Source organism: Nyctereutes procyonoides, unplaced genomic scaffold, assembly GCF_905146905.1.
Source record: "Nyctereutes procyonoides isolate TBG_1078 unplaced genomic scaffold, NYPRO_anot_genome, whole genome shotgun sequence".
Taxonomy (NCBI): domain Eukaryota; kingdom Metazoa; phylum Chordata; class Mammalia; order Carnivora; family Canidae; genus Nyctereutes; species Nyctereutes procyonoides.
The window spans coordinates 45703028-45728704 of record NW_026575140.1 but is presented as its reverse complement, the minus strand read 5'-3'; the positions used below and the strand labels follow the sequence as shown (position 1 = coordinate 45728704).

The window sequence follows — 25677 nt, the reverse complement described above, 5'->3', positions numbered from 1 at the left end:
TCCCTAACCACCTCCTTGATAGAATGTAAAGGAAATCAACTCTGAATTAATTCAGCTCCTAGGTATTAAAAATAGTGTTGGTATTCTTTTCAAGTATAGGATTCAAGGATTGACTGTGGATTTCTGTCATCTGTGTGTTCTATGCCTCCATGAGCATACATCATTGAAAGATGACTAGATATCAGCGTTACTCTCTCTGGATTCTATTCAAGTTCTATTTTAGCAACTAGAACAATCACGATAATGGCCACAAGCACTTGAGCAAGGATGTGGCAACACACAAATAGAGATTTCTAGGATTTCCTACTTTTTTGTGAGCAAAGGACAAAAACACAAATCAGGTTGGTAATGGAGAGTCCATTTAACAACATTCCTATATTTAGCACATACAGCAATGTTATGTCACCAAGCACTAGCAGATCTCAGAACAGCACATATCAAAAATGGTGAAGCATGAAGGGTGAGGACAGGACTTCAAATTTTACAATCACAGGTAAAGTCCACTGGAACTACAATGTGAACAGCCAACACCTAATTTGACAAATAGGTAGGAGAAGTAAGCTTTTCATGTATGTGTAGCACTAGAAAAGCAAATTAGAGGCAACCTAGTAACCATGGTCATTGGCTAGGACTTATTGGATGTTGGCCTAGGCATTCTAAGAACTAGCAGTTCAGTTAGGGTGAAGAGTGGGGGAGGCATGGATATTGCGTCCACGTCCTCTCTTTCCTTATCCACCAGCACTGCGCTAGTGTACAAATACAAGAACTCAGACATGCCTCCAGCATCCAGCAACATAGGTTCTGTAACCCTCTTTTATTTTGTTTTGCTCCTGACAAAGATCATATTCTTTGTCAGACTACAACATTTTAACCTTCTCACAGAATTGCCTTTATTGAATTAGTGTTTTGATGATATTCTCCCTAATTTGAACAAAGGGCATTTTTAAAACCTGCCAAGTCAACCTTGTACCTCTAAAAGCTACAGAGTTAAGGACATGGTCCATTACATAATGGGCTATCCAATAATAAAAAATCTCTCCCAGGGAGAAAGGGCATGGTTCCTATCTTCTTTTTGTTATATTTGCTCTCTTGCTTTCTTTTTTAATTCCTACTTTACCAATTGGTTACCATATGACTTCTTTGCAAAGTTCTTCAAAGCTTTCTTAACAAGTATATTTATAAATTCAATATACAAATTTAATTTATGATAATGGGAAATCAAACGAACAAAGTTGATTCCAAAGAACTCACAAATTTTGTGATCACTATAGTGATATAATATATATATAATATATATAATATATATAGTATATATAATATACTAAACATTTTTTCAATACAAAGGATAGTTATCTAAAAACCAAACAGATTAGGTAAATTACTGAGATCAAAATTCTAGTTTGCTTCTATTAATAGTCTCATCTCCATAACCAAAGCCCTTTACAACCAAGATAGTTTATATGTTCAGCTAAATAAATAAATAAACGTGTGTGTGTGTGGGTGTGTGTATCATTCCTGAGAATACATATTCAACATTATGAATAAAAGTTACTGAATTTTCTAGATCTGGGCTGAGTTGAAAATTTCCCAGTTTCCATGGAAACTAATATAGAAGATTGAGATGAAGATAAAGCAAAATCTAAAAAAAGAAATTTCCTTTTAAACTAGAAACATTTTTAACACAAATACCAGACACAAACAACAAATCATAAACAATACATTTTTGGGCAGATAGTCAGCATACAAGCACACCACACAAATACACACACACATATACGGCTTTACCAGAGGAACTGACAATTTGGCCTCATTTGTGCTAGCAGATAATATAGATATATTTCGTTTCACAAGTGGAAATTGTCAAGTTAAAGCTTGGCTAGAGCCTGGCTGAAATTCTTCTGGTCAAACCCCAAGAAAAAAAGCAATTCTTCTGGTTAAACCACTGATGCAAGGTACAGCTCATAGCAATAATAGGCAAGGTGATGGCTCTTTCAATTTTCAATTGGAAACACTGAGGAAGCAAGAAGCAATATAAATAGGAAAATATCAATTAAAGACTAGGCTTCATTGTAAAAACAATATTGGATATTCACTAATATATGAACACTGATTTTTTTCTCTTGGAGTTGAAGTTACATATTCTTTTTTTTCTGTATTTTCTAAAATTCTACATTAGCATAAGTAACTTTTCTAATTTGAATATATGACTTATTTAAAGATAATTGAGGCTCGATCAACGTTAGTCATGCTAAAATAGGTATTTTACTTTGGTCAGGCTTATGATCTGCTTTCAGATAATGTGATGGGCTAAATCAATATATGTAGTAACAACAGTGTTCAATTATACATTCATCAAAGTTCTCAATTTCCACTGTGAATGCTCCTCTTTTCCAAGGTCAGCTCATGGCCACATAGTGTTCCTTGGACATGAAATATTAAAGATACATGATATACTACATAAATATTATCTTTTGGCCACTGAGGCAAGACTTGACTCACTTTGTAAATAATCCTATGGAACAGCACTGTTCAATAGAACTGTCTGTGAATGTGAACATATTCTGTATGTGCGCTTTCCAATATAATAGACACCAGCCACAAGTAGCTTCATATGAAGTACTTGAAATGCAGCAGGTACAACTGAGGAACTGAATTTTGAATAGGCATATGTGGTTACCACACTGGAAAACACAGCCATAGTTGCTGATAATCTGGGCCTGGGTCAGCATCCCTGACTCACCAACCTTTGGTCAAGTACATTGGTTCCCACAAGCCAAGGTCCTGTCAAATTCTTGATGTTACTGAGATAGTGCTTATCCTCATAAATGACTACTCATTTTGTATGGTGATGTTTATATTATAGCCAAAGCTTTCTTATAGATAACAGATTATTTTAAAAATTTGGATCTCTGTCCTTTGTCTAAGACAAAGGAAACACATATCTTTTTATACCAGATCACTCGTTGGTAGTATTTTCAAATGTCAGTAAGGTCTATATGGCTGATTTAAAAATTGGTCCTGGATATTCAAGAGTAAAATTTGGAAATACCTAAGAAAACCTTCTCAAATTGATTAAATAAATGCTATTGTTTTTTTTTTTCTCCAAATTTCAAATTGGGATTTTACTCACTGTTTCTACCACCCCTTGCAAATTTTAAACTAAAATCTGTTTCCTTACCGAAACTTTTTTTCCTCCTTCACGAGCACACTCTGCTTTGTTATTGTAGGGTGGTTCATGTGGGCTGGGCTGCTGGAATTGATTGTTTTCATGTAGAAAAAAGTTGTTAAAGGATCTGTTTGTTCTTCAAGACACATATAAAGAATCACATGGAGTCAGCAAACATACCATAGAAGAAACAATTTCTAGACCAAATCGGAGGGCCTACCAATCTTGGCAGGGTTCCTTAAGCAAAGATGGACTTTGGGGCCCATAATGAGGCTCTATTCAGCAGGCCAGTTTGGCTAGGCCAGGAGAAGAAGGAAGAAGAAGGAAGATGCAACCCAGGCACTAGATTTTATGTGGAATTAGTCCTTATTCAGCCAGCACTCAATTTATAGGTAGAGAACAGACACCAGGACACAGCTAAGAGACTAAATAAAAATGCTTACACTTCCAATAGAAGTCTGAAAAATCTAGCTCTACCATATTTTCCTTTTATCAAAGCCTTCCTGGGGGTTGGCAAATACATACAGCATGAACAGCTGACAGCTCCAAATCTGGGCCCTTTTCCTGTGCATGTGTTCAGGAGGAGCAGAGATCTCTCACAGCAATGGCTGGGACTCCCTGAGCCCCCCAGGTTGTGTGGATGGAAATCTGAAAACATGTCAGTGTATCCTGCGCAAATTAGAGTTTGTCTCTGAGTTAGAATGCATTGTCACACGCAGCTGCCTGAAGTCTCAGATGTCATGACAGAGAGCTCTGCTGGGGAAACATTCACCAGTGGGGATCAAGACAAGCCCACCTTTGTACATGCAGCCCTGCCATGAAGCCTCTGTAGACTAACCTTCAAAAGCATTGTCACCAGAGATAGGCTTCCTTAAGTTTTGAGGAACAAATTAAATAAGCATCAGGACATCAAACTTATTGCACAGCCATTTATAAGCATTAAGTGTGTGCACCACCACCTGCAGTTTGCAAACCACATTAGTGAAACCATACATTTCAACCTCAGATACTTTTCAAAAGACAATGATTTGGAAGCTAAATCAGCCAGGTAAAAAGAGGTAAAAGAAAGTCTGTCTGGATTCACAGATAGAGGATATTAAAGAAATCAGTCTGAGTTTGAAAGAAAATCAGATTGAGATCTCTGAGGACTGAATGCAAACAGGAACTTGCTCTCCTGGGCTGGAGCGCTATCATATCATAGCAGTGATACGATAAGGAAGTTCTCAGAATTTGGTGACCTAGGAGTATTTGGGGGAGTTTTTCCAAATGGTAAAACTAACAGCTGGCTAATAATTTCCAGTTACCTAAGAATCTGTTCATCCTGCTTCTGAGAACATTGCATTTATTTTGAATGTAGCCTTTTTTTCCAAACAGGTCTGCTTTATTTCCTGAGAAATCAAAATTGAATGATTCCTCTTTCCTAAAATCATGACCAGTGGTATTTACGGCATTTCCAATTAGGGAACGAGAAGGGTACAATGGTTGATAGATAACTTTATATGACTTGGAATGGTGGCAGAGAAAGAGAACTCAGGGAACTTGGGTAGGAAGCCCTGACTTCAGGTGCACAAGTCCCCAGAATCCCGGCTGGGCTCTTTAATGCAGCGCGTACTCATAACCGCCCGCTGCCTGCCAGGGCTGGACCTACATGCCAGAGCTGCGTGTTCCACCAGGGAATTAAACTGATGGCCCTAGAAGAGCAGAGAACACTGAGGTAGCAATGGGGCCTCAGAGACAATGGAGGGCTAGGGGATGAGGAGGTGTGTGGGGGGGCACGAGGGGGAAGGGGTTCAGAGAAAAATAGGACAAGGGTGAGGGTGGCAGAGCGAGAGAAGCAGGAGATAGCGGCCCAGCCTGGGAGCAGCAGGGACAGAAGCAGAGAAGAGCTAACAGAGCCTTGCCGAGGTCAGAATGAGGGGGACAAGAGAACCCAGGGAGGGGCCAGGACAGAAGCAGAGAGAAGACACAGAAGCAGAGAGTACCTGAGACAGAGTTAACGAGAGGGCTCTGAGCCAGAAGCAAGAGGTGAGGAGAAGCTGAGTCTTCTGGGTCTTTTTTTTCCCCTGCTGAATAGAGCCTTGATTATAGCGTTACCCAATGTCTGATCAATTTCAGTCTACTTTCTTAACATTTCATGGCGAGAACTACATGAATGCAAAGGGACCCCACAGCTAAGAACCTTGAGTCAAGTGTGGAAGAAAAACTTCAGCTATGGCTGCAATTAACACCTCAGTTTGGGTATAATATTATAAAGGGTGATTTTTAAAAAAATATATATTTTTAACCACCAGATTTATTTTAGTTCCCACTCCAGCCCAATGAGCCTAATGTGAGTCGCTCTTCTTATTCAGTAACAGCTGTTCTTTTGAACCTTCTGAATAGGCATCTGATTTAGATTCGGAGGAAGTCATTTTACAAGTTGGTACAGACTCCCATAAGCTCAACTCAGATAAATCCAAGGCCATGTGCCACAGACTTCTTAAAGAAGCAAGAAATCTGGTGGCCAGCAAGGAGTCAGAGTCACCGTTAAGCCTAAACCCAGTGGACACATTTTCCTCCTTCAGGCTCTAAATTCAGGCATAAGTGGTTTCAAGACCATTCCCTACTTAGGAATTTAATATAGAAAATGTATCTACAACTCAACTAAAGGGGAAAAGCTTCTTTCAATTTTATTGGATCTCAGCTCCATTATGACTTTGTGGCCTCTGTTGGAGAAAAACATTCTCACTTAATGAGCTTTTATATCATTAAGTTGGAAATGAAATAACAGTTAATGGTAGCAGCCCCTGCAGGAACTGTCTGGCTTTTGACCCACCATATTGATGAGGTTTGCTTGCCTACTCTGGGGCAGGATTTTAGGTGAATGCAATAAATAAGTTTAACTTGACCAAGACTGCATTTGTATGTCCCATGCAATTACTACAGAAAATTATAGCAGTGAGAGGTCTGAAAAGTCATTTAGGCTATTTTTTCCCTATAAGAAAAAAAAAATGGGGCTTTAAGAAATTTAAACATAGTGTATATTGAAGTGCAAACCTACTGAAAATGGTCATTTAAATACTTACAATTCCATCTCTATCTGGTGAACCTCTGTAACAAAAAGAAATTGGTAGCTATTAGGAAAGGAATCATTCTTGCTACATAAACTAACGCACAACGATTAAGATTCACAAACCACCTCTCTCCCCCTTTCCTGCATTCCCACCCCAGTGAACCTGGCTAATGCAAACTCAATCAAAATGAATTGGCTGAATGATATTTGATTGTGGGATGTGTATCTATCAGGGTTGGGGGAGTGAGGGTGGGTGGGAAGGCAGATTCTCATTAAAAGCTGGTGTCCAAAAGGCACAGGTTGCTAGTGCAGTGCCTTGGTCCACTTTTGAGAGGGGAGTTTATTAAGAGTCTATCTTACTCAGTGGGCTCCATTAAACTACCACAAGGAATGTGAACTGACTTGTCCTCTCTCATCTTCTCCCCTGTGACTGGTCTTGAATTTTCCCCTCTAGAAAGGAGCGCCTATGGTGTTTTTCTATTTACTTTGAGAATCTGTATTTTCTTCCCTATTTCTATACTTACTGTACCTTTGATTAGAGGAGAGCAGGAAATGGAGGACAATATTTGCTAAATGGCTCGCTCTGCTGATTGAAGTCCAGGATAATTAATTCCTGGTGACACTGTGCTGTAGTGCCAAAAAGTAAGGGTTCTAGTGTAGGATAAATCTGGGTGTTCAGCCTCCACCACTTATTAGTTCTGTGACCTTGAATACAGTACTTAATCTCTCTGAGATTGTTTAAATAAGAGAAGGTATAAAGAATTTACAATTAGTTCCTGACACATAGTATTTTAGAATGTTCATTTGTTATCATTTTTCCCCCTCGTTCATTATGTCTCCTCACTAAGAACACAAAACTGACCACTTGCAGTCCTTTTAGACTTCACAGCAAGTAATATCACTGTTTCTCTGGAAAACTGAAATGAAGGAGCTAGAGTAAGGGAGAAGCGAGAGGCTAGTCACTGTAACTTTAGAACTTCCGATTTTAGTTCACTCTGTAAGGAGCTAGAAAAAATGTCATTCTATTAACGTGGGGACCAGAATTATGCTTAGATGAAGACTTGCATTGTTTGGAAGAAAAACTTAATAGGTGCTTGAAGTGGACTATGAAGTTTTGTGGAGTTTGCTGTGGTTGGAACTGTTCTTTAGAAGGTGGGACCATTCTTTAGAAGAATGTAACAACATTCCTTACTGATTCATAGAGTGGGGCAGAGGAGAGAGAGGGAGGAAAAGGGGAAGAGAGAGATGCAGAGAGTTGGTGGCACATCTTCTGGGCTCCAAGATGTGACTCCCCTTTCCCACTAACATGTCTTTCAAATTTAGCAAGATATTCCATTTGGATTACAAAATGCTTGGTAGGAGTACATCATTTTTCACAACCAGTTCTGTGTCCATGTAGATGGATGCAGAGGTGAATCAGTGATACATGGGCTAGAAGCAGATAGGACCCAGATATTAAAAGACCCATAGGAGTTGACAGAAATCTTAGGGTCTTTGAACCTGGCTATGGGAATGAGCTGGTTCAAAGAAATTTCACCTAAAATAGAAGGGTAGGAACATAAAAGTGGATAAAAGTTAGAATTCATTGAACAAACATTGAGTGCTTCTGATGGGCCAGATACTAGGCTAGAATCAGGGGATAGAAGTAATGAAGATATGCTCCTCATAAAAAGAATGAGACAGGCAAGTAAATCCAATGGGTCATTATGGCCAAAATAAGCCCAGATTGGACAGAAAGTACAGAGAAAAGGCATTGATCCACACTCATCAAAAACAACTTGCCCTTTTCAGATCTCTACACCACACACAAAACAAGGAGCATTTCTTACTAAGATAGTAAACTTGTTTGAAAGAAATTGAGAGAGGTCATTGTATCAACTTTGGGGTAGGATATATTCAAAGGCACTTATCCTTGTGGATATGTCTTTGCGGGCAGCAAGTCATAGATGTGGAAAAGACAGGCTCTGGAGAAAGGCCTGGCTGTGGTGTTGCCCACTATTGGTCCAAGTACAAGAGTATATCAATAGGGGATCTAAATGAGAGGCCACTTGACTTTATGCATTTTTCAGCTATAGGGATGGCATTTCAAAATTTTAATCAGAAGCACTGTAATTATACATCACAGCATTGCGTTTTATTCTGCCTTTGTCTTAACCATTGATGGAATGAGGCTGGTGCTTCCTAGTATGGCAGCAGTAAGCATGGCAGTGAAGATCACCAGCTGTAGTACCAGACTGCCTGGATTCAATCAACCTGGATTCCTAACTGCATCACCTTGGGCGAGTTGTTTTACCCCTAGTGTCTCAGTTTCCTCATTTACTAAATAGTCATGAAATTGGCATATACCCCATAGGTCTATTAAAGGATTCAACGAATTAATAGAAGAATATGGTAAATATTCATGAAATGTAATCTAAAATAAAATTATTATACAGTCTGATCTAGGACGGGGAGTAGAATGATATTAACAGTCTCAGACTCTTGAATGTATTTTCAACTCATTTCCTAACTCCATCTTATGAAGTTTTATATATTTTTAAAAATAAATCTTTTTTTTTCTTTTTAACAGCAGACCATCATATTTACTGACCTCTCTTAAAGCTTTGTCTCTATTTTAAGAAGTGTCAGTAACCTATTGCAACCACTGCCCCTTCCTTCCTCTGATTGTGGTCTTGATTATAATTTTGCCCATCTAGTCTTTTTCTTCTGGATGATAAAGAATGGGCATTTGATTCTGGACTAGAATCTTGGCTCTAAGTCTTATTTTCCAGATAGCCTTCAGAGAGTTACTTAATCCCTTTTGGCACTGATTTCTCATCTCTAAAATTGAGATATTACTTCTGACCTTATTGAATCACCATGAGGATTAAAAAGGATATCAGTACATAGAAAATACCCTGTCCAGGGCCTGCCACTTAGCACCAGCTCTCTCTTTTCCTCTATCGGCCACTGGAATGATGATCAAATCAGGAAGCTCTGGTCCTAAGCCCCCTCTCTATTTAAGGAGGTACAATCAGTTATAGTTGGAGCTGGCTGGCTAACTGTAGCAGGTTGCCTGGCAACCCTCACAGATTTGCGACAGTCCTGAAAACAGTTTGCATCAACAAGCTTTCAGTGATTGCAGCCGAACAGAAGCATTACCTAAAGCTGAAGGGACAGCAAATTGCTGGAACATCTTCCCAGCCTTTTGCAAGAATGATGTATGACCCAATTAGAGAGCAAGGGTTCATGAAAAGCCAAGGTTTACAATAAACAGCCTGTTCTTTGACCGTCATTGCTGGTAGAACTAGTCAATGGCTAATTTGCTAACATGTACTTAATCTGGGGTGCTCAAATGATAAGAAGTTAAGAAGAGATGGTTAAGACGCTACAGTAGTGTCCCACACAAGACGTGGCATGCTGTAGGTGACAACAGATGTCACTGACAGATGAACTGGTACAGTGTCTGGCCCTTTACAGGAATCAGATTCCATCTAGTATAAACTGAGGCCCAGGAAAGTAAAATTTATTCCGAAGGCCGAGGAGCTATTGGCCGTGCTGGAACAAAGTCCCAGTCTTCTGACTCTGGTGAATGTACCATCACCTATTCTGGCTGGTTCATTTTTAGACAATGGCAATTTCTTAAGAACTAATGGAGATTACATAAATCTCAGAAATACATTCTTAATTCAATCATTTTGAAAAATTTGCAAGACTAGAGTAAATGTGATTTCCATGAAATAATGATCTACCAAAAGAAAAGTATAAAGAAAAGATAAGAACAGATTTTTAACATGTGAGATCTAGACAAAAAATAGCTTCCTCCCCTTACAAAACTCCTTACCCTGTCTGGTTTAAAAGCCTTCAAGGCTTCAAGATTGCCCAGTGCCTTAGAAAAGAAGACCAGACACCTCAACCTGGCCCTTAAAGCCCTTCTATCTGGCCCTAATGTCCTTTCTAGGCTTGCCCACCATTACCACCTTTACCTGTAGCCATCAGGTAGACAAACTGCCCTAGTTATCTTGTCCTGAATACCTACTTGACTTTTCTACCTCTCTGCTTTGGCTTTGTTGGTCCTTTTGCATGAGATGCGTCTTTATTTTCTCCAAGTCCAAACTCAAGGCTCCTCCCTCTCTGAGATTTCACTGATCATCTGCCCAAACATGAGTTTAACCATCCTCAATTTTCCATAAAATTTCATTTTTAATTGCTTATAAGGAACTCACCACATATTAATTTGTCTTAGTAATAAGACTAGCATCCACTTGCCATTTACTGAGCATTTACTAAGTAGAAGGTACCATACAAGGCATTTCAACTGTTATATCATTTTGTTATATGAAGGATATTTCTTTGGTATGGTAGATATTTTATCTCATGATTTATAAGTTCTTGGAGGACAAGGACACAGAGCAGTGTTTGGGTCTTGTGCAAAAATTTATGCATGATAAAAGGGTACAGAATGAAAAGCTAAAGGTGAGAAATAAAGGTAGTTCTCTTTGATTTCACCTGTGTCCACAGAACTGTGAATTTTCCCATTTTCTAACTTTCTTTCAGGGATTCTAGCCAAATAAAGAGTTTAATAGGCTCTTTATTCTGAAGTGCAGCTGACCACACCAGATCTGCATTTCCACATGGCCACATGTGGTCCGTCTGCTGCGGCTGAGCAGTTGGGCCCTCCCAGAGTACGTACGTCGAATCAGTGTCCTTTTCTTTCTTCCGTATTCCAAAGGCCTTCCTTGTACGTTTTTTCAATCCTGTGGGAAAACAACAAAGGGTCAAGGAAATCTATTTTCTATTTGAATATCCCAAGCAACATTCAAAGGAATGATATTTTTAGTTGCAAAACACCAGTTAAATTTGAACATTCAAAAAGCAATGAAAATTTCTTCATTTGTATGTATGTGTCTCTGTGTGCACGTGCATATGACTTATTAGTATTTTCGACAGATGTTTATCAAAGACTCAGCACTGTAAGTTCTTAGCACTCTGTGCCACCTAAGAATATAAAGAATGGAAAGGAGATCAGGGCCAGATATAGAAGAGATCACAATCTTGTCTTAGATTATTGTTATTCATCACCAAATTGGTCCTTTGCCAAGAAACCAAATCACAGGTGTACATGAATAGCACTTTTTTGGGTGAGATATATTCCTGACAGGACTAGGGACAATTCCAAGACACAGGTCATGTATACCATAACAAGAGAGCTACATTGATCGGGCATATCTCTGTGTCCCATATTCCCAACTCATCTTTTTCTACTTCCTCAATTCTGTGACGAGACTGATCATTAACTATTCTCTGAACATACCTCAACATCTATACTCCCGTATCTCTTTCTTCCATATGTGGTTCTTACCTTTGATTGGAGTGCTTTTCCTATTTGGATATTTAGGATTTTAATTCATCCTCCAAGGCCCAGCCAAATGCCACTTCCTCTATGAGGGCCTTGTAGTCCTAGTGGTGCAAGAAACTCACTGTTTTGTGCTCACCCTCCAAAATATTGCTCTCAGATGTATCATAATGTATCAAACTATTCCAGTAGTTCTTATGTCAGTTTCCCTCTGTGAGCTATTTGAGGATAGAGGCCAGGATCCCTTCTATATGTTTCCTACTCCTACCTTGGGTATCAGATAATATTTGTGGATTTAAAATGCCTTCCAGGAAGCATCATTTAACAGCATTGGAGTGAAAAGGCTCCTTTCTTCTATCTTGGACAAACCAAGCTCAGTCTTGATTCTTCCATTCCTATTCTGTGAAGGCTCAGTCTGGGATTCCTATCTCCTCCATGTTCCATAGTTACATACATGGCTAGTGTTTCTTAGTATTATTCAGATATACTAAATGCCTCTATATTTCAAGACCTTAGACTTGTTGGAGCATGTAGGTGGCTCAATTGGGTAAGTGTCTAACTCTAGATTTAGGCTCAGGTCATGATCTCAGGATTGTGAGACTGAGCCCTGCATTGAGCCCTGCATTGGGCTCCATGCTCACCAGAGAGTCTGCTTGAGATTCTCTCTCTTCCTCTGCCCTTTCCCTGCTTGTGCAATCTCTCTCTCAAATAAATAAATAAGTCTTAAAACAAAACAAAACAAAACAAAACCTTAGACTTGTTATTGGTAGTTTGGAAAGTCTTTCTGGCAAATTGAAGCTTAAAAAGTCCCTGAATTTCAGGATTTGTTTGGCACTAACAGGTGGAACAAAGGGAAAAATATGACAATATCAGGGATTTGATGACACCTTCTTCCAAAACATGTGAGTCAGCCCAAACCACTCAGGTTACGTGAGTCATTCATTATCTAACACTTAGTATGCTACTCATATATAATCTCCAAAATGCCTCCGTTCAGTCTAATTTTGCATTTTAATGGTCATTCCATTTAAGATGCCTAGGTCCTTATAATGTCAATGTTTGTTTTTAAAAAAACATTTCTTCCCACATTAAGCTCTTCTTCATTATTCTTTACACTTCTTTATAGGTAAATTAATTGACATTTACAACAACCCACTCATAATATCTAGGAACACCTTACCCCTATTCATTTTCAATTTTAATTGTTAAAAACTTTCTTCATTCTTCCTTCTTCCTTCTAATTGCCTTAATCCCTTATAGGGACAAAATATCATAGTGACAATCATTTTCTTCTCATAATGTTCTTTGAGTTCAGGTCTCTTAATTGGCTTCTCCATGCTTTTAATTCAGGTTTGGGGTCACAAGGAATGCTGTATTTCACCAATCGCTACTGATTCTTATAGGACTATAAAATAAATGCTATTATTATCTTAAGTTTCCAAATAATTTCATTTTCTGTAATTTGACTATGAGATAATAGATTGCATGCTCTACCTAATAGATCAGAAAATACACATAAATTCCAGTAATTCTTGTATTAAATTAGTAACAGAACAGGCAATAGTAGTTTTCCATAAGCTCTGTCCTGTTTTTGATCACCAAATTTGTACAACAGCCAATATGAACTGGCTCAAGAACATCATGAATTGTCCATTTCTAGTATCATTTGTAAAAAAAGATTTTATTTATTTGTTTTAGATACAGAAAGAGAAAGAACAAGAGAGGGAGAGAGAGCACATGGGAGTGTGGGACGAAGGCCTGAGGGAGAGGGACAAGCAGACTCCACACTCTATGGAGGGCTTGATCTCACTTGAGATCATTACCTGAGCTGAAATCAAGAGTCAGACGCTTAATCTACTGCACCACCCAGCATCATTTTTAAGTATGTAGCTTAATACAAGTTATATCTCTTTGTGCTTCAATCTCTCAGTCTATAACAAACCAGTCAATAATAAGTGATGAAAAAATGCTATTCCAATCTGTAATTTTAGTTTCACAGAAAGTTATATTTCCTGTACCTAGAATACATTCCTATAAATGGAATATATATATATAGTAATATACCAAGGATGTGACTTTCCACAAAAACAGAACTAATCAAATTGTGGAATAAAATAAAATATTGGAAACATTTTTCCCCCTTGAAATGTCAAAAGATATCAGAAATTTAAGAAGTTATGAAGATAACTTTGAAAGACTAAAGCAAAGCTATGAAATGTAGATTTTTTTTTCTTTTTTCCAGTCTCTTCAATAAATGGTGCTGGGAAAATTGGACATCCACATACAGAAGAATGAAACTAGACCACTCTCTTGCACCATACACAAAGATAAACTCAAAATGGATGAAAGATCTTAATGTGAGACAAGATTCCACCAAAATCCTAGAAGAGAACACAGGCAACACCCTTTTGGAACTTGGCCACAGTAACTTCTTGCAAGATTCATCCATGAAGGCAAGAGAAACAAAAGTAAAAATGAGCCATTGGGACTTCATGAAGATAAGAAGCTTTTGCAAAGCAAAAGATACCGTCAACAAAATTCAAAGACAACCTACAGAATGGGAGAAGATATTTGCAAATGACATATCAGATAAAAGGCTAGTTTCCAAGACCTATAAAGAACTTCTTAAATTCAACAGCAAAGAAACAAACAATCCAATCATGAAATGGGCAAAAGACATGAACAGAAATCTCACAGAGGAAGACATAGACATGGCTAACAAGCACATGAGGAAATGCTCTGCATCACTTGCCATCAGGGAAATACAAATCAAAACCACAATGAGATACCACCTCACACCAGTGAGAATGGGGAAAATTAACAAAGCAGGAAACCACAAATGTTGGAGAAGATGTGGAGAAAGGGGAACCCTCTTGCACTGCTGGTGGGAATGTAAACTGGTGTAGCCACTCTGGAAAACTATGTGGAGGTTCCTCAAATAGTTATAAATAGATCTGCTGATCTACGACTCAGCAATTGCACTGCTCAGCAATTGCACTGCTGGGGATTTATCCCAAAGATACAGATGCAATGAAATGCCGGGACACTGCACCCCAATGTTTCTAGCAGCAATGTCCACAATAGCCAAACTGGAAGGAGCCTCGGTGTCCATCGACAGATGAATGAATAAAGAAGATGTGGTCTATGTATACAATGGAATATTACTCAGCCATTAGAAATGACAAATACCCACTATTTGCTTCGACGTGGATGGAACTGGAGGGTATTATGCTGAGTGAAATAAGTCAATCGGAGAAGGACAAACATTATATGGTCTCATTCATTTGGGGAATATAAAAAATAGTGAAAGGGAATAAAGGGGAAAGGAGAAAAAATGAGTGGGAAATATCAGAAAGGGAGATAGAACATGAAAGACTCCTAACTCTGGGAAACGAACTAGGGGTGGTGGAAGGGGAGGTGGGTGGGGGGTGGGGGTGACTGGGTGACGGGCACTGTGGTGGGCACTTGACGGGATGAGCACTGGGTGTTATGCTATATGTTGGCAAATTGAACACCAATAAAAAATAAATTTATAAAAAAAAGAAATGTAGATGTTATTCATATCTTAACAGATCCTTCAGAAGATCCAGGAAGAAACAGTCATACCCACTGTGTTAAAAGTGAATGTACAGGTGTGGTCATGACTTCTGAGAGTTCATTAAAAAATATTTGAAGAAATTTTTTTAAAGAGTAATAATAGCCAAAGATAATATAGGAATAACAAGTTAAAGACAGTATGTCTGGTAATCTAACAAGCTTTAAAAACACTATAGCCAATGATTTTTCACTTCTGACTCCAGAACTTCATAAGAATTTTAAAGTCAATCGCTATAGTATAATTGTTTTTAAGCTGGACCCTGAATATCTGTCAACTATTCTTTAACCAAAAATGAGAGGGAAAAGAAATCACTTATTTTTGAGAAATGAAGTAACTATTCCTTTGTCAATATCAAAAACATAGAGATATTAAAGGAAAGAATTTTGTTGTCTTGATGATCTTGGGCTAGAGAGGTTCTCTTCCAAGTTCTGGAAGTGAGAACATCCTCCCGTACGCATCCAGAACTACAGCCTTGGGTCAGCCACACAAGAAGTCTGGCTTGTACCTCTAGCATCTTTCCACCTAATTCAGATTTCTTTTAGTTTCCTTTGGTATTATGAGAGCATCTAGTCAAGTCTGGGAACAACAAAAAAATTAAAAATAGACTGATTTTTTAAGAGAGTGGGAAATATCATTTATTTCAAAATAGGCAGTCCTGGATATGATATTACAAGATAATAAAATAAAGCAATGGGCACAGAAATTGACAACGGTGATACCACACACACAAAATATAGAATAAGAAGTTTCATCATTGCAATATTATTAGTTACTATTACTGAGATCCTACATATAGACCAAGCACCTGTTGCTTTGCATCTGTTGTCTTATTTATGTGAAAAAGTAGGAGGTGTTTTTTTTTTTTCTCAAATTATTATGAGCCTGAGGTTTGCCTAGGTTAGGTGCTATTATCACCACCACCAGGGAGGAAATTGGAGGCTCCTTTACCTCTCTATTGCTCCCCAAATGTTGAAATTCTCCAGGACTTTATCCTAGGTTCCTCTGCATCCTCTCCCTGGGGCAATTTCATGTACTCACATGGTTTCACTTGCCATGTGTATGTAGATGAACCCTGAATCTATAGGTCAGGCCCAGTACCATCTCATGAGCTTCTGAATATATAGCACTTCTTCTCACACTCAGACTTCTATGAATAAATGTCAGCTTTCTTCAAAAGTCTTTAGGCTCCACTTATTATATATATGCAGTTAAACCTATAAAAGTATGCCCGATCATTTAGTTTACAATCATTTCTGAATAAAATTCCCCTTAAAATGAAATAGTTCTCATGGTGACAGATGGCAACTACACTTACTGTGGTAAACACTGCATAATATATGGAGTTGTCAAATCACTTAAGTTGCACACCTAAAACTAACATAACATTGTATGTTAACTGTTCTTCAAAAATTAAAAATAAATTAATGAAATCATTCTCTAGGAAGAGATAAATGGATAAATAAAATGTATACCCATAAGTAAAATATATTTCTTTAAAAGTTTTTTCATTTGTAAAATATATCTCTTATGACAGGTCCAGAAAGTTTGAGTCTTTTTTTTTAACTTAAAAAAATCTTTTAAATTTAAAACATAAATTGTGTTTACTAGTGTTTTTCTCTGAAATTTTCCCAAGATAACCCCCCCCAAAAAAAAAAATCAAGATACCTTAGAACTTCCTGGCTTTAAGAGTATACAATTCTGCAGATAAAGAAGAAACAGTACAGCTGAAAAAATTATCATTATCCATTTTATTTTCTCCTGAGTAAAACTGTTCTACAGGAATTCAGTTAACAAATACTAAATTCTGAATTTGAGCCTTTAAGTGTTACACTGAAAGCAGAATTGTTCAGAGGGGTCTTCTGAAAAGAAAAATTTGGACTCTATATTATATTAGGTCAACGTCAAAATCTGATACTCAAAAGAACATGCAGGTTTTTTTGCTTGGTTGGTTTTATGTCTTCTGTTTTATTTTTTTTTAAATCCTACTTGAAATATTTTTCTCCCTAAAAATGAAGACTGATTCTATGGATGAACAAGTTGAGGTAACAGTCCCTGAACTGAGTTTAGAAAAGGAGAAATCAAGGTATGAAAATCCTCTAGACAGGAGCTAAGGACCAGCCACACAGGAGACACTGTTGGTCTTAACCACAGATGTTGCCCTGCCACATAGGAGTATAAGAGGAGAGTCTTGCCAATGATCCTCTTTTCTATCCTTGTCCAGAATTCCTGCCACTCCACTGCTAGCTGGTAGTACAACAAAGAGAGACCAAACATAGAATGGTCATTGTCCTTTGACATGTTGACAGCTACTGGTTTTCCACCAGCTAATGTAAAGGGCTGAGCTGGGGAGACATCTGGGCTGGGTACAATAGAGAGGAGCCAAGGACAAAGCCAGGTTCCAACACTGGGAGATAGTGCACCTGCCAGGGTGAGGGAGGCATGTTCTGTGTATTTGATTGTTAATCTGTGAATCTGAAGGCATGACTTTTTGATTACCTTCTTTACTCATTTCCCAATCTTGCTTACTTTCCATTCATGGATAGCTTTCATTGTGTTCAAATCCTCATATAAACACAACACCTATGAAATTGTTGAAAAGGCACTACTTTTGGAGATCATCTTCCTAGGGGATACTTGATTCTTCTACTTCCCACCTCTCCTGAAACAATACTTTTGAGCAGAGCTTGGACAAGGCAAGGCCTGGGCATAAAGCTGGCTGTAGATTGACCTAGCGGTCTGGAAGAAAAAGGAGCATGAGGAGAAGTGGCAGTGACAACTGTTTTAGGTCAGTATGTAAAACACAGGTCATAGAGGAACACAAATCATTCCTTCAGGTATCTCCCCAGAAGCCTGAAGACACTGCCTCCCAGAAACACAAGGGAAACATAGTGGAAAGGATCAGAATGCTTGGAATTTGGAATCCAAAGATTTGGGATCAAACCCCAATTTGATCTATTAGTGGCTGTCACTTGCAGCAAAACTTAGAGAATCTAAAAGGTGCTGTGTTATTTTTAATGTAAGATTTATGTCCTCACAGGGCATGAGATTTGGAGGTATAATCCCAGTTTCCCCCCTCTGTAATCACTAAGAGTGAGGGGAAGGTCACTCTAGTTCACTGAGTACCTCGTATGTACCAACACTATGCTTAGCACTTGACACAGACTAACCCTTTCAACAAACCTCAAAGGTGTTACCAACCCCCTATTTTATGGATTAAGAAACAGACTCAAAGTGCTTAAATTCCTCTTCTAGCATCACTAAACAAACAAGTGATAAGACGAATATTTGAGCCAGGTGTGTTTGACTCCAAAGCCAAGCAACTTCTAACAGGGTGGTCATGAGGATTCTTGTAGTACCCAGAGCAATGCCTGGGACTTGGTGAACACACCATCAATATTTGTTTAACAATTTTTTTAAAGGCCACTCAAAATTTGAATAATAATTAAAACAGAAACTAATGACTTTTTTCTGATGTTTGCAATATATATTCCATTGATACTTAGTTTTCTGATATTCATTTGTGTATATAGACATGTTAAGGAAGCTCCAAACTGCACAGGATGGACTTACCTGAATGCATAGTCATTAGGCCAGGGAATAGAGACTTGGGGTGAAGGGCGTATTATGAATTCACCACATTTTTAGGTGAAGAATGAATATAATGGCACATCAAAAGGCTCAGTTTAGCCCAAAATGCATATCATAAATAAAAATGAATAGATGTAATTTATTAAGTACTTACAATGGTTTAGGAAATATGTCAGGAAGTTCTTTATCCTAGCCCAATACAACCTTATACGGTGAGAGCTATTACTGTACTGATTCTATACCATGGGGCATGAGGAGAAACTGGTGCCAGAGCACATAGGTAGTACCTGTCAGACCACATTTCAGAGTTCCTTCTGCCCTGACTCCAGGATCCATGCTCTTCATGTCTTTGGAATAACTTGTTGCCAGTCATCACAATTCATTTTATTTTCTTATTAAAAAAACAAACAGACAAAAAGCAACTATACATTTTTTTTAAATTGAAAAACATTTTTAGGGAAATTAAGAGGTACATTTCTTCAACATGAAGACTGTATTTTGCATGTTTAAATCTTCATATTCTGAACATAAGGAGACCCAATAGATGTTGCTAAATGGATTATTTCTGTAATAAGTGTAAATTTTCAGTTTGAGCCTTCATCAGCATGGTGGGTTACTCAAAGGTGAATCACATGTAATGAAATTATTTATTTTCTGCAGGAACCCAGGCCAAGCATTTGGTCTCAGTAATAAAAAACAGGCAAATTTAATTGCCCTGGGCATAATGCCCCATATTGACAGCAACTCTAGACTGGCAATATCTATTCATTATGATGGTCACTGTATTTCTGTCAGGAAAGATTAAGATGCTTTGCACATCAGCTCTTCCTCTAAGTTTTAAATATAGGTACTCTAATCTAATTCAGAGTCTTTGTCATAGGGTCTTACAGAACAATGTGAGACCAGTTAAAACGGAGGTCAGCTCTTTCCATGATTTTTTATGATGCTTATGATTTTCAGTACCTAGACTACTGCCTAAGATATGGGAACTGCTTTATAAAAACGAGTACAAGGAAATATAAAAAGCCGAGTTCAGTGTATTGCAGTACTTGGCACATGATAGTCACTCAGCAAATGTTTGCTGGTTGCTCTACATATTTGCAATTCTAACCAAAATTGTTCCAATTTGATGGGCATGTGCCTTTGGTCTGAATGCTCTACCTTCATTTTTATTTGAGTCAAAGGAAATCCCGGTGTTCTTTGTACTTCGTAAGCACAAAGATGGTACCCCACCATTCTGAGCTGAGGCTATGGGGAGAAATGCACATCCTGATAATATACTTCATTTGCTTTGGATTGCAAAAGGGCCTGAGATGGATGGCACCTTGAAATTCAGATGTGATATGTGAGAGTTCATGTTAATGCACTAAAATGGAGATTGCTAGAAGGCAATTAAGAACTTAAAGGAGCTAAAAACAGTGATGCCTTTTTTTTTTTTTTAAAGAAATGTTTGACCTTTTGGTGACATGGATGAAAATGTTAAAGAGAAGATGTCCATGGAACAGATTTGCCATAAAAAGATTTAGTGTTTGCTATGCTATTATTAATGGAATGAAGGAGCTGAGTAGAATTAGGAAGAATTTTAAGCATGTGAACAACTTCTGTTAAGATTTAAGTAGCAAGATCCATGGGTAGCATATGTTGTTATAGTGAAAATGAGGAGGTTTGAGCTCTAAGAGACTTGAATTCAAATAACTTCTCTACCTCCGAGGGCAAGTATCTTTGAGTTTCACTCTTCTCAACTATTTACCATAAAAGCTTTTTATAAAGTTTAAAATGGGAGTAAAAGTCCTGTATAACTCTTAACATATATTGTGCACCGCTTTATGCAGATTCTTCTTGCCTTTCTTAGTTTTGATAGTTACAAAGCAATTGGAAATCAGCCATTTTAACTGATTACATAAGGACAACTAAATGCCTGATTTGTAGATCTATTCCTTTAGAAATAAAAATACATAGAAATAAAAAATAATCAAATTTTCAAAATCTGGAGCTTTCTTTGGTTACTTAAAAAGATTTATTTATTTATTTATTTATTTATTTATTTATTTATTTATTTATTGATAGTTCATCTGCAACACTAAGGATAGGGGCAGGGGAAGAGGGAAAGAATCCTCAAGCAGGCTCCCCAATAAGCGTGCGAAGCCCAACTTCGCAGGGCTCAATCCCAGGATCCTGAGATGATGGCCTGAGTGGAAATCAAGGGTCAGATGCCCTTAACCAATTGAGCCACCCAGGCACCTCTGGTTACATTTTTAATAACAAAACTGAACTTGGTCTCAAGAAATGTAAATTTACTAATATCTATCACAAAAAGTAAGTGGTTATTAAGAGATTCAGCCTTTTAAAGAAGCACAATCATCTACTATAGCAGAAAAATACAGCATTGATGAAGACTTTGCTAAATGCAAGTCTATTACAAACTTAATCAGCTGGTCTTCTCAGTGTGATTTGAAAAGAAGCCAATGTTACTTCTACTTGGATTAGTGGTATATCAAATTTGAAGTTTCTTGCCCCCACCCTGAGGAGGAGAAACACACATTCTACTGGAAAAATAATACTGCAAACACTAGTGAAATTAATTTGACCTGTTCCTTAAGAACCTTGTTCTGTAAAATGGTTCCCCTCTTATTCACTCTTCCTCTCCTTCCTCACATTCACGGATTCTCTTCTCATCCCTCCGTCTCCAATCCCTCCCCTGCCTTACATTGCCATGTAGACTAAATTGAAGTTAATGATCCTGTTTAGATGGACTCTGGTTTTCAGGAATAAACAGAAAAATTAAATTGAGTCATAATTCACCAAATATCATTTCCCAAACCTCCATTTTCAACAAGAAAATAATTTTAAGAAAAGAAAACTGGACAATAACAGAAATCCTTTTCATATCCTTTTTTTCTTTTTATATTTCATCCAGAGAGGAAGGAACAAGTACTTTCGTAAAACCTTTAAGTTGTTACTACATAACAACTAAATGTACCATTTAGTGCTCTGAATTAAATTCTTAAATTCTTCAAAGGTGAATTAAAAAGGAAAACTGGAACACAGCCTACTAGAATTCTTGTGGTTTAATTCTAACCTACAAGGTGGAGGCACAGAGATGGGCAAGGAGAAAGGAGATTTATATGGCACAGATGAATTCAACACATCATAGGCTCTTAGCCAACTTTACTTAGTAAGAATCCATGAAGTCTACTTCCATAATGGAATAGTAATAGTTTAAAAAGTTAAAAATATGTAAATATAGAGATATCGTCAAAAAAGATCAGTTATTGAATAAACAAGTACAAAAAAAGGTACAAAAGGGAGCTAAATACAGAATTTAGCCCTAAGTTTTTTTGAGAGCTCTTAGAGGCCTGCATCTAGGATGCATGTGGATTGACCCCATTTACTAAATTTATAATGATAATGATTATCCATGTATTTATTCACCTGTCCTCCATCCATCCATTCTTTCATCCTCACACACATCCATTCTTTGGCTATAAATCTCAATAGATTACAAAGTTCATTGTCATGAAATTATTCCTGTGGGATAACATGAATCTATTAAGGTGCAATGAAAACCTGGTTCCCTTTTGCCTATTCTCATTAGGAGGCAGAAAATATCAAGTTAACCCTCTTGAGAAATTAATCCCTGGTAGGCTTTCAGATTTATCAAGCAATCCCCTCAGCATAGCTAAATGGACATATTATTATTCCCTTCCTTTATATACAAGTCTTATACTCCAAACGTTTATATTGATATTTGTTACTCTAACGAGTCTCTGGCTCTAGGTCTTCATACTTACCTAGCAAGCTCAGAATGGCTTCCATATTTTCCATATTTTTCCATATTGGTCAGTATTCTCTTCACTAATACCCCAGTATTGACCAAGGATATAACTTTAGTCTTTTATTCAGTGCCTAGCGTCATGCAAGCTCCAGAGTATTTGTGATCACTGTCAGAAGATCTCCTCATCTTCTCATTCAGTGGTTGACAGAATAGGAACCTGTCAAACATCTATCACGTGCCAGGAACTCTTCTAGGCTAGGGATACAGTATCTAATAGAACCCTTGAATTATGTAAGATCACAGATCAGTTATTAAAACCCTAAAACACCCACCTTTAGTTAAGTAGCTGTTACCCATTTTAGCTCTTTCTTATCTGTTCATTAGTGTGACATATATGCATAATTGTGTGGGTATTTGAGGTGAAGAGTGACATAAGATGAGGAAGTCAGGGGCCAGATCATGCAAGTTTTTGAAAGTTAAGGATTTTAGATTTTAAGGGCAAGGGGCACTCATGAAAAGCCTTTGAGCAGAAAAGAACATCATCTATTATCTAGTCCCAGATTGTTCCATCATCTATTATCTAATTTAATGTCACTATGACATGCTAAATAAATGAAATGACTGTTTTCTAGATCATCAAAATTACTCAATTACATTGAGTATTCTTTGGTGTTAAAAGTATTATGCTATAGTGGTTATTGAAAACTAATATATTTTTAAAAGATGTTATTTATTTATTTATTTATTTATTTATTTATTTGACAGAGAGAGAGAGAGAGAGAGAGAGAGAGAGAGAGAGAGAAAGCCCACGAGGGAGAGGGAGAAGCAGGGTCCCAGCTGAGCAAAGAGCTCAATGGAGGGCTCGATTCCAGGAGTCTGGGTTCATGAACTGAGCCACCCAGGTGCCCTGAAAACTAATATTTGAGTATGGTTTTGGTATAGAAATTCAAACCAAAGTAATTTGCCAGAACAGCTGAAATCTTACACTTTTTACCTCTTAAGAGTTTACCGTTTGTGACAGTATGAAAATATATCACTTTTGATAATCCTAATTGAGATTCAAACTAATTAAGAGCCTTCTGTTTAGATCTCCATAACTCCTGAACTCAAACCCCTCACAGTTTTGTCACATTTGCAATCAGCTTCAAAATCAAATTTTAGATTTACCACTAACCAGTTTCCTGAATTGTAAAATACCTGTTTCCCATGATGTTGTAATAAATGTGAAAATAATTCAAATATGTAAATTAAATGCTACCTAAGCAGAAAGTAATATCATTACTTATTAGTGTGATTATTATTATTTTAATTGAGAGTTGAAAGACAGTAAACTGTGGTAGTGTATACCATCTAAAAGTAAAGTATTCAATCCAGTGAAAATAGTAAGGTCTCTCTCTTTCCTTGTTAACACAGAAGGGGAAGGAAAATCCATTTCTCCTCACAAACCATTTGGTACATTTTCTGGCTTCTTCTGTTGGATATGTTAACTTGAAGATTCTATAAAATCTTGTCTACTTCTCAGCAATCTAACAAGATAATGACACATGTTCACATGAAGCATGAATAATTGAAAGCAGAACTTCCTCCCAAGCCAGTTCCTCCCTTCTCTCCAGTGGTACCATCATTCCCCAAGATGCTTCATCTAGAAATCCAAGAAGCATCCTTGACTCCTCCTTACCTTTCCTTTCTACAGCCAATCCATCAGGGAATGCTGTTAGCTCTTTTTCTTTTCTATTTCTTTTTTTTTTAAAAGACTTTATTTATTTATTCATGAGAGACACACACACACAGAGACAGAGACATAGGCAGAGGGAGAGGTAGGCTTCCTGCGGAAACCTGATGGGGAACTCGATCCTGGGACTACAGGACCATGACCTAAGTCAAAGGCAAAAGCTCAACCACTGAGCTACCCAGGTACACCGGCTCTAGTTCTTATATAGATCCAACCCATTTCGCCTAGGCTCCTTCCATCTCATAAGGTTCTCACCTTTAAGACATGGCCTCTAAGATTGCCTTGGAAGAGGAAGAAAGCATAAGAAAGGCAATCCAGAAATGGTTATGGCTCTTTTCCCGTAAAACTCTGTTACGGACACTGAAATTCAAATTTGTACAATTTTCATGTGTCACAAAACCTTATTTTTTTGATTCATTTTGAGTCACTAAAACATGTAAAAACTGCTTAGTCCACTGGCCGTCCGGAAGCAGGCAGTGGGCAGGATTTGGCCTGAGAAGCATGATTGACTAACTCCTAGTTTAGAGCAGCACCACCCAGTAGAAATCTGACACAAGCCACGGACATGATTTTAATTTTCTAAAAGAGTGTTAAAAAATGAAGGATGGAAATTAGTAATATTTTCTTTAACTCAGTTTCTTCAAAATACTCAGTTCAGCATACAATCACTATTAAAAACTTCCTGGGGGGGGGGGGGACACCACCTCAGCCAGTAAAGTGTTCTCTACCATTAACTAAAGAGTATGGCTTATATAGCCAATGGTCTCACCTAGATGTAAGAGATGCTGAAAAACAAAATTCCTGCCTGCCAATCCAGTCCCTAGCAACACTTTGCACTGTGGTAAGGGAACTCAGCTCTTTGGAAGTCAGCTGGCTGTCTCTTTCAATCCCTGCTTGGATGGAAGACACTATCACTTCTCTGCAGCCATGAGCTCTAGTTCCACATAATTAACTGGTTCTTCGACTTGCTACTTGTGTTAATTTGAATAAATATATACCTCTCTTAGCCTCAGTATTCTCATCCAAAGGATTGCTATGAAAACTAAATAAATCATGCATATAATGTGCTTAACAAAATCAATGGCTTGACCCAATCATTATTATCTAAAAATTGAGTCTGAATATAAAACTGATCCCAGGATAAATTCTTAAAATGTTTGGGTTAATAAAAAATCTATGCTATGGTTTATTGAATTACCTTTATCCCCCTAAGGGTAATGTTGAAGAAGGTTTTGAGGTTTTTAACCATCCCCCCAATCATAATTTAAGGCAAAAGATTTTGTTCTTGGAAGGGGGTTTTAATCAGCTTCTGTTAAAGGACAAGAAAGAGGAAATAACACACCACACGTGACAGGTAATTGAGTCACAGAATAGCAGGGTGGAGGTCAACATCTGGTTTGGTACTAGACTGGCAAAACTAAAGCCCTGAGA

The 25677-nt window shown here is 37.7% G+C and overlaps 1 protein-coding gene across 10 annotated transcripts in view; it reads right to left on the bottom strand.

Moving 5' to 3' along the window:
* Positions 1 to 25677, bottom strand: part of SGIP1 (SH3GL interacting endocytic adaptor 1) — a 200977-nt gene that overhangs the window by 105078 nt on the left and 70222 nt on the right. For 5 of the 10 annotated variants that reach the window (XM_055306328.1, XM_055306327.1, XM_055306330.1 and 2 more), the window contains 3 exons: positions 10891 to 10954; positions 6232 to 6256; positions 3179 to 3250 (listed from right to left, as the gene is read on the bottom strand). In XM_055306328.1, coding sequence (XP_055162303.1) covers positions 3179 to 3250; positions 6232 to 6256; positions 10891 to 10954 — 161 coding nt within the window. The remainder of the gene's footprint in view (positions 1 to 3178; positions 3251 to 6231; positions 6257 to 10890; positions 10955 to 25677) is intronic. The other 5 variants (XM_055306337.1, XM_055306332.1, XM_055306335.1 and 2 more) reach the window with 2 other exon arrangements.